This window comes from Solea solea, chromosome 12 (assembly GCF_958295425.1).
Source record: "Solea solea chromosome 12, fSolSol10.1, whole genome shotgun sequence".
In the NCBI taxonomy this organism is placed as follows: Eukaryota; Metazoa; Chordata; class Actinopteri; order Pleuronectiformes; family Soleidae; genus Solea; species Solea solea.
The window spans coordinates 15,908,015-15,926,225 of record NC_081145.1 but is presented as its reverse complement, the minus strand read 5'-3'; the positions used below and the strand labels follow the sequence as shown (position 1 = coordinate 15,926,225).

At 39.3% G+C, this 18,211-nt stretch overlaps 1 protein-coding gene across 1 annotated transcript; it reads left to right on the top strand.

Annotated features, from left to right (window-relative positions):
- The first annotated feature begins 2,605 nt into the window (after positions 1–2,605).
- appl2 (adaptor protein, phosphotyrosine interaction, PH domain and leucine zipper containing 2) lies at positions 2,606–18,095 on the top strand. Its single transcript, XM_058644770.1, has 21 exons — positions 2,606–2,753; positions 5,346–5,444; positions 5,930–5,989; positions 7,377–7,448; positions 8,371–8,458; positions 8,927–8,968; positions 9,072–9,130; positions 9,688–9,834; positions 10,125–10,207; positions 10,290–10,442; positions 12,457–12,645; positions 12,727–12,769; positions 12,945–13,001; positions 13,162–13,256; positions 14,478–14,633; positions 14,865–14,917; positions 15,047–15,221; positions 16,264–16,300; positions 16,388–16,546; positions 16,638–16,685; positions 17,105–18,095. Exons 1-21 carry the CDS (start codon positions 2,697–2,699, stop codon positions 17,234–17,236), a joined length of 2,004 nt encoding a protein of 667 aa, XP_058500753.1. The 5' UTR covers positions 2,606–2,696; the 3' UTR covers positions 17,237–18,095.
- Positions 18,096–18,211: the final 116 nt, after the last annotated feature.

Here is an 18,211-nt window from a genome sequence, read left to right as displayed (position 1 = left end):
CTATTTATGGGCGGAACAAACACACACACACACACACAAACACTTATTAAAGCTCTTGACAGTCAATGAGCGTGAGAATCTAGAAAAGCCCTCAACACTGTTTTCACAAAATCACAAGGGTCATGCTTAAGTCAGTTCATAGTAGCCAGTAAATCTCAGCACAGATAACACAGGCCTTTATGCAGCATGCAGGATGCATTATATTAGCTCACTCCAGTTAAACTATGTCTCACATTCCGTCAGTGGGGTGATGATGTCTGACTCAAGATTCTTTTTAAATGCAAATGAGTGCCTTTCAGAGAGATGCTCCATTTTTTTAGAGAGAAAAGCCAAATTGTCATTACATTTGTGTCAAATAGTGGATCCTTCAGGTTCATCTACAGTACAGGTTTTCATGATTCATGATGTATGTTTTTTAAGTCTTGGTTAGGCAAATCTGGATCAATTCTATGTTTTATCTCACTCTTTTAGTTTGATAATGTTTCTGTTCATGGTGAACGTGAGGGTGGATGGTTGTTTGTTGCAGATGGACTGGCGATCTGTCCAGGGTGTGTCGGATGAATTTGGCACAGCGTCCCCCCGTGACCCTCATGTGGAGGATAAAGCGGTAGAAGATGGATGGATGGATGTTATTTATGTCTGTCATGTAGTTCATGTTTGTAAGATGCTCGTCAAAGAAAGCCACTGTCTTCACACTTTAGTACCAATACAGTACCAAAGATCAATTGGTACAGTCCACTTCCCACAGCCAGACAAAATAACTCATTGGCTTATTAATGGACTAGTACAACATACATTGACCTGAGATGATCAATCCCACAGATTGAGAGTTATAGTTGTGTTATTAAATATCTTTGCTTTCTCTGTTGTGATAGATTACTTTCAATCAGAATGAATATGTCATCACTTTAGAGACCAAACACCTGTAAAACAAATCAGCTGTATTAAGTTTGCAATGATTATACCTTGTGAAAAAAAGCAGTCAGAGTAGCTGAAGACTATGTCCTGATATATGTTGTGTACAAATAACATTTATTTAACAAACTTGTAGAAGTTGCTGTTCAGGACGCTCTGCTGTCTGCTTACTTCTGAGCGTGTGTTTCCTTGAATCACTGCTTTGTTCAATCAGATCCACTGACATGAAGCATGACGATCTCTTTTTTATAACCCGCTAACTTAGTTGAGCCAGCAACCGCAATTAATTAACCAACTCAGTACTGAAATGCTTTCTCTTGTTTACAGCCACAACTTAACCAATTAAAAATCCTTAGTCCACCAGGGAGGAAAGAATGTTCAATGTTCTGTGCTTGTCATGAGCACGTTACTGAGATCTAAATGTATCTGGTAGTAAACAGAGACATCTGTTGCATCTTGTGAATTGTACTGTTTTTCCTCCACTCTCCTCTTTTTGTAAAGCTTGTTGCTATTTTCCAAATCGTCCACAAATCACTGTATTTTGCACTCGCTGGTTGTGTTACGATGGATGTTGTTTAAACACATTTTTATCCACATCTCTGTCACTACACTGCAGATCACTTCATATACAGAATTCCAATTATATTGTTATACTCAGTTGTGTTAATTGGTTTTGCTAAAGCATCAAATCCAAAAGCCCACTCTTTGTAAAAGAAAATCTCATAACAATTAAATACTTGAAATCGTTGCAGACAAATGTGCCGCTGTGTAAACAAAACAATGACTTCATCAGTTGACACAAATCTTTGCTAAAGCTGGAATGAATCATGTAAAATGCTTCAATGCTCAAATTCACTGCTTTCCTCAGTTTAACAAATTTAATTAAAAATAACAAGAAAGAATAGACACTACAAGTCATTCTAAAATGTCATCATATCTTTGGATGTATTTCATGTAATACACATTGAACACGGCCATTAGTGTATTTAACCTACATTTTACAAACACATTACTCTATTTGAAGGCACATTTCACTCTAGTTGTTATAGATTTGATTTATATATTTAATGTGTGATAAATTGTGTTATTACTCGTTTATTTCTTATCATATAGTGTATATAAACTATGTCATTGTAAAAGGCCAATTTACATCCACCATTATTTTTTAAAATCATAGTTTGGTAGTAAAAAAGTTCACAGTGCAAAACCTTGATCTACAAGTGACTATTTTATTTGGAGGCTGTTGTCGCTCCCTCTCCCTGTGGAAATGGATAACGGCATGCAATTCTCCGTTTTGGCCACGTGAAGTCGCTGTTGACACATGATTAGACCTCAATCTGTTCTCCACAGTCGTCTCTCACACACTATCACACATAATATATCCAGTTTAACGTGGCAGTTTTAATGGTTTCTCATTATGTATGTCGCTTTCTCTTTAACGTTCATATTACATATTATATATTATTATATAATATTACACACACACACACACGCACAGAAACAGAGTTTAAGGAGAACAAACAAAAACAGAGAATGTATGTACATTCAAAACAGTTAAAAAGAGGAATATAAGGCTTTTTTTAAGCATTCATAGTTAGAAGTTGTGCGTTATAAGCATGGTTATAAGTGCGTTGTTGATCTTCCTGGATGAGGTCACTCTAGGCCAGCCTCCAACTCCTACGTGTTCCTGTTGCTCGCGCAAGGGTTGGTGGGAAACGTAGTCCACGGTCCTGACAATTCATACCCTCCCGTTCCCTTCGCTTCTCCTCAACGCTAACAAGATGCCGGCCGTACACCACAAACTGCTGCTGGAGGAAGCTCTGCAGGACAGTCCTCAGGTAGGCCCGTGACCGTTTAACACGTTTACACAAGGAAGGAGAGCCGAAGCGAGCTTTAGCCGACTAAAGCCCAGGCTGTGTGTTGTTCCTGTGCTAGGCTTCTGCTGCTGCTTCTGCTGCTTCTGCTGCTACTTCCACTGGTCGATGACAGTTCCCAGTAAACACAATGTTGTGGGAATGTAATCATCTTTCAGTAAAGGTTTCCCTTTCCTGCTACTGCTGTAAACAGAGTGTGTACGGCATGGCAGCATAATAATTAGCTATACTATTTTTTGGACTGGGTGTTTCTTATGTTTATAGATGCATAGCTCGTCGCACAGTCTGTCTGTGTATCTGTCAGAAGAGCTATTACACCCCAGACTCATATGGAAGGTGTCATCGTCATAGATAAAGCAGCTACAACATACATCAACCATTGCATTTTCCATACAGTTTTGTACCAAGCAGGAATGCCTAATACCACATTTGTGTGTTTCCCATATCAATAACACGGTCTTACTGATACTAACATTGACTCAATGCAGTCTTTTCAGCAGAGATTGACTATATTACTCATAAGTATGTTTGTGTACATGTTTAATTGCTTTATTAGGTATTTAAAGCTGTAGAATATGCATTGTATATGTATTTAGGGCAAGGGCCTTGCTTTATGGAGGACGCTGCCATGTTCCTACAGTGACCTGAAGTGACAAACGTTTCACATTTTGAGGGTATTGAAAGGCCAGCCTAGTTCTCTGACACACTTAGGAAAGGGAAGAGTGAGTGGACAGGTCCAGTCCTCCATTTGTTACAGTCTGCAGTCTCACCATTAGATGTCACTAATTCTAACGACACTTAAAGCCAGGGGTGTCAAAGTGATTTTAAGTTCAGGGGCCACATCACAATTTGATCTCAATTGGGCCTGACCAGTCAAATAATAACATAACAACCTATTAACAACACGTGTTACATTAAGTGAAATACCTTTTTACAAAACATTTTATGAACTACCTGAAACTTCTTGAGAAAAACACACATAAGCCAGGTGTAGGATCAGTGAGCAGCCCTTAGGCCCCTGTGAGCCCAATTCCTTTCCTCTTGGCCATGAGCTGCTCATTTACCATAACCAGCCATTTCAAAAACGGCAGTGTAACCAAAACATCTTTCTTTCTGACAGAACTGCACATATGTTTTCAAATGTGTTATCCAAATGAAAATGAGAATAATGATGTAAAAATGACCATTCCCTCTGATATCGCGAATCATATTACAATCACAACTTCAGTCAAAATAATTGCAGTTGAAGTCAGTGTTGTGTGTTTCTTTGCTTAAAAGGTTTTATATGGTATTTTGTTTTTTTGGATCATATTGGATTTATTTCGACCATCATTGGACCGATACGAAAAGTTTGTAGTTCTTTCGGCTCATTTCTTGTATAAAATCAGATTATAGGACCAGAGTCTACCTGGGTGTGGCTCGTAGGAGAGGACTCTATCAGACAATTGCCTGCAACAACAGGGCAATGGTAGCTGTCATTTCCACAAGGAGCAGCTTGTGCTTTTTACTTACGTGCAGTGTGAAAGTTGTTTACTAGCCCTCATGGGTGGAGTTTCAGTGCATGGGAAAGGAAAATACAGGACAGCCTTTGTTGTATGCATATCTAATGTAGCATGTATCCTGTGATGTTTGGGTGCATCACTCTTTCCTAAACATCCTGTGCAGTGGAAAGTCTGTTGTGCTCAAAATGTCACTGGCAATAAAACAATAATTTAAAGTGCACAGTGTTTTGACCAATCTGACAGCCTTCAAAATGTTTTTACTGATTTCGATGTACTGCTTAAGTGCATACCAGGCTTGAGGCTCGTAGTCTTATCCTTCTTCATTATATTTCAGTGTACAGTGACTGTGGTGAAGGGTGGTTGGATTAAAGTGCAAACAGACTTTAACCAGTGCAGTGGGTGTGTCACTCTCCAGCTTATCTGTCCTGCCTAGCTGCACCTGTTTATGGAAAGAGAGTCTTGCACACAGACCGGATTTTCATAATTTGCATTGTCGGCCTGCAGTAAAATCATTCTGCCTCTAAATTCACTGCTGGATTTCAGTACTGCCACTGACCTCATTTCTCTCCCCATTCTTAACAATATCATACTTGTATGTGTTACAGGTTACTGTCAAACTCAGTTTAAACTGTTTACTAAAAATGCCTTCATGTTTAACAGATCTAGCAGAATGAGTAACAGGAACATTTTCACCAAGAAACAAATTCATTTTTCTGTTGCTGGCTGAATTGTCATGGGCTGCAATCTTAAATTGTTGTTTTTTTTGATTCATTTTTAGTCTATAGATACTACTGATGATTGTTAGGGCAACAGATTTGAATACATGAATAAAATTAACAATTATTTTCAACAATTAAATGTCATAACACACTGAAACCTGTCAGATAAGTCCCACATTTGTGAATTTCTAACATACTGTGTACAGTATAATGAACAAGAAGGTGTTTGTTTGTGATTTTTTTTCTAATTGCTCCAATTGTACATTTATCCAACTGTTATCTGAACATAATAGTTCTGTAATCTTTTATATCATACTGTGTGTCTCGTTTAACAGACGCGCTCCTTGCTTAGTGTGTTTGAGGAAGATGCGGGGATGCTCACAGACTACACAAACCAGCTGCTCCAATCGATGCAGCGAGTCTTTGGAGCTCAGGTACTAAACATAACACAAAACACGTGACGTTATATTTGCTGTGTGCAAATTTGAACAGGAGCCATTTTTTTTTACCTGGTTGCAATAGGTTGTTAGGTAGAATATTTGGATCACTCAACTATAAATGACTGTTTTAATTTTCACTGAGCCAAAAATGTCATCTACTCTCTGGAAAATGTGACAGGGAAATGGTTATTTTACACTTCTTTTGCAATTTCACCAATGCAAAATGAGGAATTAAGTGATGTGAGCTGAGGAAGTGCAGTGAATAAAACATAACCTCAGACACTCATTTCAACACCAACATTTTACTGTGAACGTGGACATTTATGACTTATCACTCTGTATTTATTTATTTTTTTTAAATAATATTAATGTGAACCCTAAATCATCTGGTGTGAATCAATTTCCTTAATGATGTACTAGGAGAACAAGACATGACTTGTAATTCACTTTGCATTTTCCCTCAACCTGTTTTCCTACAGAGTGAGATGGGTTTGGCCACAGAGCAGCTCTCACGGCAACTCCTGGACTATGAGAAGAAAGTAGGTAGAGATACAGTGATTCAAATCCTCTGTGCCCCTCACATGTTTATTGCTCCAGATGAACTTTCCTGCTGCAGTACCTTTGAGCTTTTGTCCAAGACAGTCCAGCGCCACTGTTGCTTATAATAGAAAAGATAATTCTTAACAAAAATGACATGTATGCATATCAGAGTGGCATTCATTTGCTGCTACTGCTGCAATAGCACTGGCAGCAAGTGCTATATCAAGTGCTGTGTGGACCTTTACCCTGAGCTGTGTTGGTGAGGTTGTTGCAGCCATATGAGGAATACAGACACTTCTGGGGGATGAAAAAGAGTCATTTTAAACATTATTCTCCATGAAATACACAAGCATAATCACGTGTCAAGGACAAGACAATGAGGCAAAGTTTTGAAATATACTGTCAAACTCAAAAATTATTCTAGTGAGGGACAGATAGGTAAATAAATATATACAATTTATTTACTGCAAAAACCAATCCTGTGCTCTACAACATGATTGTAATTCTATATAAGGAAATTAGGTCAAATATTACAAATAACTGTCAGTGTGGTTCACCAGCTACACCTATGTTTGCATAAGAAAACAAGATGTGAGAGCTTCATATTTGCTAGGGCGACTTTTTAGGACACACCCATTACTATTGTCATTTTCATTTGATCTTGAGTTTTGCATGGCATCTGCATCTACTGTCTGTGTGAAATCTCTTTGCAGGAAAGAATCTTATTTTGGCACTTTTCCACTATACATGTACGTGTAGCATGGCACGGCTCGACTCGACTCTACTTTTTTTTGTTTTTTCATTAGCAGTCGTACCTGGTACCTATCCAAGCGAGCTGAGCCTATGCTAAATGCGACATCACCGGAAGGGTCATGAGCGCAATGTCCGACACATGAATCAATCCGAACAATCGCCAACTGTAGATCAGTTAAAAAGGCGTAAAAATCCCAAAAAACATACTTTAATCTCCAACATTTAGCAAAAATGTGTATAGATATGGATTTGTTCTGCTGGTTGTCAAACATGTAACCTTGTTTTATGTAGAAAACTAGAAATGAAAACAGTTAACATGCTGATTCAAAAAAGTAGATCAATTAAATCACGATGAAGGCACATATGGATCAGTTGGCAGTTGGAACACATCCACGTTTGCAAAGTGGTAGGAAGGAGAAAATAATTGTTGCACTAGTGGTTTTAAACAATGCTTGAACCTTAGCATGGGGTTTATTAACATTGCTGGACTTGTTCCGTGACAGTGACGGGTCTGTAATCTTGGCAGAACAGGTTGCTTTTTGAACTTTGTAGCTCCCAGTATGTGGTAGCTCTATGCTATGTTTTGAAGTTCCGTTATTAAACTTGGTTTTCCTCTTTTCTTCTTCTGTCTAGAATTTTGCCCTTGGAAGAGGTGATGAGGAGGTAATCACCACACTGCAGAGCTTTGCGAAAACTGTAGGGGAGGTGAGGCTTGTGTTTTGAAGTTATCTTGTTTGTGTGTGTGTCTGTGTGTGCGTGCGTGCGCATACATAGCAAAGGAGAAGGATGATCAGCAACTGCACAGTCAGTATTTGGCACTTATTCATGTTACAAAGGATATTGCACCTGCGCCTCCGAAGAACACCGGTGAAATTAGCTCAATGAAAATACCCTTTATTTCCTGTGAGACAGAAGTGATTGTGCACGAATGCTAAAAGGAGGATATTATGCCTATCACACCTGATGGATGGATGGTGAGGCAGCATAAGGTGGATGGATGGCTAGATGAAGGTGGGCAGTGCGTGCTTAGGTATATAGACATAACAAATGGGCTTGTCACTTACAGCCATGGGGGTCCACTGTGCTGTCTACTCAACACTCAGCAAGATTCATCACACACATCCACTCTCACACACATCCAGCGTGCTCAGAGGACACAGGTCGATTGTTTGTTTGACCTTTGACTCTTTGTGTTAAAAGGAGAGCTAATTTCGTGATACAATTAATTCCTGTTACTGCACCTAATCCTATGAACTTCAGCACTCACACAGCAATTCAGATTGTTGGAAGTATAGCTTGTTGCTAAGCTTGTTGATGAATTAGACCAGGATTTGCTTGGGTGTGGGAAACATTTGGTCCCATTTCCAATATCAGAGCAAACAGAAGGTTTTATTATTCCCATCACAACACATACTGTTCCACAATTTTGGCTGCATGTAAGAGAGGGGAGGCATTGTTTGCTGCCATGCCCCCGTTTTGCTAAAAAGTTAGTTTCCATTGTGCGGCGAGTCACTATAAATATTAGAATTAATCATAATCCCTCAAGATGTTTGGCGAGGGAACATCTTCTGTGTGTGTCCTTGTGCAGCACTTGGTATTTTTGTACAATCTGTCTCGTCTCGTCCAGCTGAACTCGCTCCACTCCGAGCTCGCCAACCAGATGGCTGACAGCATGGTCTTCCCCTTGATCCAGTTTCGAGAGAAGGACCTCACAGGTAGTGTCACACAAACACACACACACACACCACACAGACACACAGACACACACAGGTTTATGCAGCTATTCATAGGAGTCTGAATGGACTTTCATTCATTTGAACAGTTTAACAATTCATATCCTGAGGATAACTTATACCAGAGTCTCACAGAAACCAGGCTTTGGTCCTGATGATCACTACTCATGCATAAAACTCATTGTCATAACATCTTTCTGATTTATTTTTTATTATGGACATAATTTAATAAATGTATAAATTTGATCTGGGATTGAAGTTATTTGTTTGAGAGGAAAATAAATGTCACTATCAGGCCATAGTTTGAATTCCTCACTTAACATTCTGACATTTTGTGGATCAATTTTGTAAAACAACAGAACTTGTTGTCGACCATAAAAAAAAGCCATAATTAAATTTTAAACACATTAATCAGTTGTAGATATTCTAACAACTCTATGACTTCTGCAGAGATAAGCACCCTGAAGGAAATATTTGGCATCGCCACTGATGGTAAGTGTGTCATTTTATTCGTTTTAGAAAAACAGTTACCATCTGTAGTTACTGTCTGATCATGTCCTTTGTGTCTCCTCTCATGTCCTCTCCTCTCCTGCAGAGCATGAAGCAGCTATGGTCAAGTACAGCCGGTTGCCCAAGAAGAAAGAGAATGAGAAGGTAGCGTGAGTGCGACATGCTCTCTCATCTTCACTAATGGCCCTTTCCTCCTATTGAAAGAAGGCGTCAAAATACTGCCTTGAGAATTTGTGTATTTATTTAAATCCCATTTATTTAAGGAAAATCCCATTAAGATTAAGAACCTCTTAATCTCAATGGAGTCCTGGCCAAGATAGGCAGCAGCAAATACAAAACACTAGACACAGTTACAAAAAACACAAACAGAAAACAAATAATACAGATTAAATTTACACGCACATTATGCAAAACAAGTGCATATTGTGGAGTCAGCCTGAAGAACTCTCAGTTTGGATTTGAAAGCATAGTAATATAATTGAATATTGCTCTCCTGTCAGACCTCACTGTTGTAGTAAAAAAAACACTATGCACTACAATATAATGATACGAATTCTCTGCTATGGGCCTCTGTTGCATGTCTCGATGTGTCACCTTGGGCATTAAAGGTAATGTGACTGTGTTGGGTGAGAACATGCACGTGTGTGTGTGTGTGTGTGTATACACAAGGTAAAGTCTTCTGCTCTCCCCTGTTTGAACAGGTGAAGGCAGACATGGTGAAGGAGGTGGCTTACACCAGAAGGAAGCAGCACCAGGCTTCACTGCAGTATTACTGTGCCCTCAATGCCCTACAGTATCGCAAAAGAGTTGCTATGCTTGAACCCATGTTGGGCTACACACAAGCACAGGTACTGAACTGCTGTTGGCTGACCTACTGGGCCAGACATCATTATTAGTTCTGGAACAGATATAGTTAACGTTAATGTTTTAAGTTTAAGTTTGTAAAACAAAACAAAAACGGTATCCATTTCATATAGATTTGTTGACAGAATAAATATCACACAGTCATTTCGTATTAATTTGTCATTTAAATAGTTACAGCTTCTTAAATGTTAGGATTTGATGCTTGTCTTTTTCACATAGGCCTGCAGGTTTCACATGTTATAACACATTTTATTTGCTGTCTCCAAACTCTCAGATCAGCTTCTTTAAGAAAGGCATTGAGCTGGTGTCTAAGAAGATGGACAACTTTCTTTCATCAGTGTCCAAAATGACACAAAGGTAACAGACTCATGAACGGCACTTGTTTCCGTCTTTTTACGTCATGGTTCATCAGATGTTAATGTGATGCTTTCAATTTTAGTATCCAGACTCAGCTGGACGCTGAGGCAGAGGCCATGCGCGCGACCCAGAGGGAGCTTCTGTCTGTGGAGGACACCGTCTATATGCCGGATAAGGACACTGAATCTTTCAATCGCACACTTATCCAGAAGGCAGGCTACCTCAACATCAGGAAGTAAGATTAATTACACGTATTACTTCCTAATCTAAAATGCAAGGACATTCCCTTTCCATGTAATGTTCCTTAATAGTCTGTACATGAATGAGTGTCTTTGAAGCAAGTTTTGACTCACTTTACTTACTTAGTGTCAGATTCAGTCTGGTGCAATAGACGGTGCAAACAGCAAACAGCAGCAGTCGATTGAAAAAAAAAAATAAAATAGGAAAATGTGGTTTTTGCTTCTCTTGCTATATTTTTTTGCAATATCCATGAACAATGAGTAAACAATAAGTCTGTCACAGCAGACAAGGTGTGTCAGATATGGTGTGTTGACAGTGTGCACTGTCAGCTTATTGCACAGTGGATATATGAGAGGGGAAACTTCCTTAATGGCTGCAGGGGGTAGAACCGCAGCATTGCCTGCAATGTGATTTAGTGAAATGTCAGAGCTGTCACACTCTGTCTCTCGCTCATTCACATCCAAAGTCTTTGACAAATGTCTGTGGCACTTGAGAAAAGGTTTCCACAGAATGCCACTCTGTTAAATGACACTCGCTGCCAGCAGCCGCAGACAAGTGTCAAATGGAGCCGAGTCCTGAGAACGTTTGCTGATTTGAATTATCTGGCAATATTAATGTTCCGACTTACTCACAACAGCACGAGCCGTGCTCCTCGGTATTCATCAGAGGAGAAAAATAGGAAAGATTTTCCAAACTGTGTATATGACAAGACTGCTTATAGATGAGCACATTTGTTCTGAAATGGTGTGACCCTGTACAATTTATTATTTATTGTATATGTAAACATTTATTTATATAAGTTGCCATAGCTCAAACTTATTTATAACTGACACAAACCGTTTTGCCAAGGATAGCACTGAACTTTATACAAATGAATTTACATTTTACATTAGGAAGATCATGTCTTGTTAATGTTAGATATTTTAATTCATAAACAAATTCATTTAATTCTATGACGTAAAACAGGTTTTACCTTAAACAAGTCCAAACTGAATGTGATATATCTGGTTTCAGTTTCAAGTACAATTGGAGAGTTTCCTGGAAAAGCACATGTTAAATTTCACATTCTCCTTATTCCTTAAAGGCCCTATTATCACTGAGGCACAGGCTTGCCAGACGGAATAAAATTACTTCTAGTGTTTGTTAAATCTTTGAAAATGAGATCGCTGAAGACATTTAGATGAAACCCTCGTAGGGCCACGAGACGAGAGGAAAGAGATTTTAAAAGGGGCTACATCATAAAAACCCCACAGCAGGTTTGCTTAAAAAATCAATGTTCTACCTCAAGAAAGAAACCTAATTAATTCACCACAATATCATTTAAATTACAGGGATGGTCAACACGAGGCAACAGGTGTAATTTTGCTTTTCTGAATATTCCTCTGACTATTCTTATTCTTCTTTTCCTGTGATATCCTTCACCAGCTTGTAAGTGTGAGAGAAGGACCCGTACTTTTTGCACATCATAATTTCTTCCTAAAGTCATTTGCACACCAGATGTGTGAGAAAATAATGACACATCAAGCCTTAAACCATTAATAATGTTTCCCTTTTTGTGCAAAGTGATATCCTATTAAGCCTGTGCAGAATATTTAGAACCTGACATTCTTGCAAACATGCTGCAAGTTTTTTCTTTGTAATATTTTTTGTATAATACTATGTCACATATATATCATTTGTAACACATCAAATGTAACATGATGTCATGTGTATGAAATTAGTAATAACACGGTTAACAGTAGGAAGGTCAATGTTACACCTGTACATTGGAAATAATATTGTATAATCATGATATCATGTCCCTTTTAAATCTATGTTATTATTGAACTGTAATTTTAAATGGTACCAGTTTCTCCTTTTTGTCTGCGGCGTTTTTGTGTGATTTGTTTTGATATGTTTTGTTATGTAGATAAATTATGCCTTTTCATTTTGGTTCAAAATTAAAATATCCTGCACCGCTGACGTCTCTTACCCATTTATTCTGTCTCTTCCTTCTCTCTGTGCTGCAGTAAAACAGGCCTGGTGACCACAGCCTGGGATCGACTGTACTTCTTCACCCAGGGAGGGAACCTCATGTGCCAGCCACGTGGAGCAGTGGCAGGAGGGATGGTGCTGGACCTGGACAACAGCTCCGTCATGGCTGTGGAGTGCGAGGACCGGCGCTACTGTTTTCAGATCACCTCCCCTACAGGCAAAACGTATGTCCACACATCCAGCAATAGCATGAGATTAGTGGATGCATTTTATTTAATCCTCCTTGTTCTCACGGATACCTACAGGTCAATGATTCTGCAAGCTGAGAGCAAAAAAGAATATGAAGAAGTAAGTGTTCAAACAGCTGTGGTATCTCCTCTGTTGTTTTAGATATCATCTCATTTGTGTAGATTACATGTTGGGCTTGGACACATCACAGCTGGTATTGGTGAAGTGATTTCAGGCTGCTTGTGTCTGACGTTTAGAGGAAGCCCTAATGTGGTTGTCTGTGTTTCTCTCTCAGTGGATTTGCACAGTGAACAACATTTCCAGACAGATTTACTTGACTGAAAATCCAGAGGTAAATGTTTCCTTCTAACAGACATGAAACCATGGGACTCTAAATCCAAAATCCAAAACATTTCACTGATCTTTTTCAGTTGTCCAATTGTTGTGACATATAATACAGTATAGATGACAGAGCTGGCAGTACAGAGATAATTTGTGTGTCTTGTTGTCAGGCTGTGGCCATTCGACTGAACCAAAGTGCCATCCAGGCAGTGACTCCCATAACCAGCTTTGAGAAGAGGCAAGAAGGCTCCCCCAACCCTGACAGGTCAGACACATCCTGCTTATGAAAGCATACAAGAGACTCGGCCCCACATTCACAAACAATATACACTGCACCTACTCTTATTTTTTATCATCACATTCTAAGTTTGTGGCAGATTTAACTTGGTTTTCTTCGTGAGTCATTTTCTTGGGAAATGAAAGTTTTTAATTAAATCTCTGCAACACAGTGAACAAGGTATGTATTTCTCTCTGATGACCTGGTGCCTGTTTGCTCCAGGAAACTGGGATCACTGACGATTTAATAGAAAAGACAAAGTCTCTTTGAAACATGTTAGTTTTGCCACTCCCAACACTCCTGAAAGACAGAGAGTAATCGTTGGTCACACATTAACACAAAGAAATGTGTCCATTATGCTTAACTGCACAAATCAACTGCAATGCTTTATTTTATATTGTACACTGTTTATACTGCTGCATGTCTACTATCTCTCCTATAATATACAAGAAATTGTACAATTTGAGATGCTATTTTGACATGTTTTAGTCAGACATCACATGTGCTGCTGGTCATATTGAAAGTAAAACTGAGGAAGCAAAACGGAACTCAGCCATCATTTATTTCATTATTTAAACCTGTGATTTCACTCTTTGACTTTACTTTTACCTTTCAAAATGGCTGCTGTACAAAGATATTTTTGATTTTAAGGCACCTACACCTACATACCACCAACTGGGTTTTCAGGTCATCTACCATGGACTTTTTAGACATGCTTCAGATACGCTCAATCCTCATACGTCTCTCCACTCAGTCCCTAATCTTTGGAATAGTGGGAATAGTCCCAATAAGTTTGAGATATTTAGGCTCTATGCACATTAAAGCAGACATTTAGGATTTTATAGTTCGTCTTATAACTGCCCCCTAGTAATAGTAATATATGGGCCAGGGGGAGGTGTCAGAATAAAGGTCTTTGGTAGCCTTTACCTGAAAGGTTTAATATGTGATGATGTGATGATGTGGACACGGTGTAAGCAAACGCATACTGTACTGTGTACAAACAAGACTTAAGTCTTAAGTCTTGTTTTCTTTTCTTCTATCACATTTGTTCACAAACTAGTTTTGGACAAATTAAATGAGGACCAGATGGTGGTGACTCATCCTCTGAAGATAATTTATCAACTCAATATTTCAGTCTTGTGATTGAGCAGTGGTTGTTGTAGAAATGACTTAATATAAGCTTAAAAGCTCATTTTCTTTCTCGCTCAGAGCAAAACCAGGAGGTGTATATGAAACCAGCAGTGGCACCAAGATGACCGGTGCTGCTCCTGGACCAGAGGACCTGATAGCTCCCGGCACACCCATTCAGTTTGATATCATGCTGCCAGCCTCTGAGTTTCAAGACCAGAACAGAGGTGGAGGGAGGTGAGCGGGTCCCTAGTTAAACTTTTTATGTGGGTGCATGTTTTTAAGAAATCTTTATGGGGGGAAAAAGAAAACCACACTGATGACGCAGATTTCCTGTAATTTGGTCTTGTGTGTTTTATGTCATTTCCAGTGCGTTGCATTCTTCTTAATGGCTGCAAACGGGGCTTTAATTAGGAGTTGTTCTGTCTATATTTTTCTGACAAAAATGTTTCTGCTCCCTTTCTGCAGAAGAACAAATCCATTTGGAGAAACTGGAGATGACTGCTCAACAGAAAATGACGGTAATCATTTTCCTCATTCATCCGACTACTCTTTCTGTTCCACATAATACTGTAGCTCTCTGCAATACCTATTTTTTTGTTTCCTGTCCTTGTGTATGCATGAGTGTAACCTTTTGTATGTTTCCACAGACTCTCTCCTGCAGCAAGTATTTGCAGTGCGCTTCCTGGGCTCCATGGCAGTTCGCTGTGGCGACAACCGCGAGGTGATCTATGAGGCCATGAGGCAGGTGCTGGCTGCCCGAGCCATTCACAACATCTTCAGGACCACAGAGTCCCACCTTATGGTCACCAGCAGTAGCCTTAGGTAAACATGTGTCCCATCTTTCATGAAGTGTTGGACCTTAAGTGTATAACCATGGCAGGCATTCATAAGCTTCTGTAGCGACTGTCAGAGACACTGCTGTGGCGAAGACACGTCTTCTCCTGCTGCCACTTTGTGACACACACAGAGGCTGTCTGTGTGTCTGCGCAAGTCAGGACTATAAGGATTAGGAGTCTTTCCATGGGTGTTCTTCTTGGCATTTTCAGCCAAGGCGTTGGGCAGAGTCATCAGACTTTTCCTACTCTTAAGGTGATGTGCTAAGTCGTCATAGACACGAAAACGCAACACTCGTACGTTTACATGCTCAGTTTAATCGTACTAAGGCTGTAGTCCGACTAAGACGGGTGATCGGACAACTTGCAGAGTCCGAGTAAACATGCGGAGGAGAAAATCGTTTTATTGGCGGTGTTCGTCTGGCGCTGTATCTCTCTATAAGCTTGTGCATATTGAATCAGTTTCCTGTTGACCTTTATGCAACAGAAAAAAACAAACCACGAATGGTGAGATGGATCGTGCTGGAGCTCTCACTTGGTAAACATGTTTAAAACACATTGCACTGTACAGCTAAATTGTATCATTCAGTTTAAAAAAATACACAAAGTTCAATGGTCTTGTACACAAGAAATGTTCTTGTAAAAGCCTGACCTACAAAATTCCTCTTAACTGTCTCAAGGTGACTCACTGCTCTTAATATGTTATTGATAGAGTGAGGAAGGTCCGTGGAACAAAAACTTTCTGAAGCATCATTAAAGCATCAACATCGGCAACAAAGCGCAGTTGTACTTCACTTGGGTTATTCAACTAAACTATGACAAACTCACATTGGTAATGTGTGCAATGTGAAACAGTAATGTTCGTCCATGAGTAGGAAATATGCCCAGACGCACTCCGTCAGACACGAAGGACAAGTTCCACTGTCTGAGCTTGTCCCAGAAAACTGTCAAAGACAGAGATGATCAGATAAAATCAGATATTATCAGATAAATATTCCTCCTCTGAAGTCTTCACTTTGTCTCTACAACAGGTTGATTGACCCACAGACTCAAGTTACAAGAATAAGTGTGAGTATCACAAAAGAACCAATCAGTATTAACGTTCATGTTCAACATGTTCAAAAACCTCACATCTCCCCTCACTTCACCACACAGTTCCAGGCTGAAGAGGTGTGTCAGTTTGCAGCTCACCAAGAGAACGGGAGGCTGATGGGATTCGTGGTGGAGAGCAGAGACTGGAGCGACGGCGGCGGCGAAGAGGGAGAGCCTTCGTTTAGCGCCTTCGTATTTGAGAGCAACACTGAGGGCGAAAAGGTCGACACATCAAACGCCAACGTTTTTTGTCACATGTTGCAAAAAAAAAAAAATGTATACTTGAAGGTCATCGTGTTGTCTTTGTTCACAGATATGTTACACCATAAGTTTGGCAAAGGACATTACAGAAGCCAAGAAGGTAACGCCCTCACCCAACACAAGGGAAACTAATAAACAATAAAATACATATTTTATAATGTTCCCACTGACAAAAATTAAGACAATGTCATGTGGATCAAACTTTTTTCTCCAAAGTTCCCATGCCCCCAAACTTTCTGCCAATTAAGTCATATGCACCATATTTATAATGTATTAAAAAAAGACCTTAATCCTTGTCTTTTAAACATGCTATACTATTGTGTGTATGGTAAATTACCAGATTAAAAAAAATTGTAAATTGAAGGTGTAAATGAAGCTAGTCAGGAATACAACCACTAGAGGGCAGTGGTCAACACTAAAACCTCCCCCAAACTTAACAGAATTAAAAGGTGATAATTTGGCCACAGGCTGAGGATCTTAAATACAAATGTACATTCAGATTCAACCATTTTCTTTCAGGATCCAGAGGCTCTGGCCCAGCTGATGAAGAACATGCCATTTACCAACGATGGGAAGTTCCTGCTGCTGGAGCCCGAGACGGGCGACATAAGCAATGGAGCAGGACAAGAAGACCTGGAGTCTGAAGCCTAGTACGAGGGACCAGAGCAACAAGCTGATTGAAGGTTTCAACATGACCACTAAACTCTAACTCTGGTACTGCATCAATAACACTTCCACTAACCCAGTGTTACTACATCTCCAGTGATAATAATAGGTTGTGATAATGAAGGAGACGTTTACAGGGCAAGTTACCTGGAACTTAAATCATATCCCATAGCTGCACCCTTACATCTGCTTTTCCACATTTTAACAGCATTGGTACAAAGGGACATATTATTATTTTGTTAACCACAAGGTAGTGAAATCATTTGCTTCAGTTTAGTTTTGCATTTATTTTAATTTTATATAGTTTGAAGACTGTTTGGAGCATTTATTACCTTTTATTAGTACGGAAACATGATTGCACCTCCAATGTTTATGTCTGTTTTAATAACATTTAATTGCTACAGAATGTACCAAATGAGACGTTTGACGGGCTTTTTTTTTTTTAAAGATCTGGTTAAAGTCTTTGTCATGTTGATTTTATCTGCCGAGCAGTGACTGCTGCGTTGCTTGTTCTTGTTATTCTGTGAGCATAAATATGTGTCTTGAAGCTGTGGAAACAATAGGCATTAGTGAGTCTACTCTGACTCTGTATACCGACTATCTAAGCTTACCACTAAAACTGAATTAATGTCAAGTTTGACCAACCTCTTCTCTACTTGTACAAATCCAGTCTTAACATAATGATCCGCATGCCATGTCTTCGAGGAGCCCCAATCTTTTTTTGTACAGTTAAAAACTACTTTGCACTCAATTTCTTGAACGCCTGTGTAAATATGTTCTGTCTAATTGTCTGTATGATGTTAAATCACTCGATTGCATTAAAATCTTTCAGAGACAAAACGCAGTAAGACTGATTAAATTGTTTTCTCTCCTTCTCTTTGGACAAGATTATCATTTCTTCACTGAGCTGTAATACTTCAAAGGAACCTCCAGATGGTTACAGTTACACACGTAGGCAGA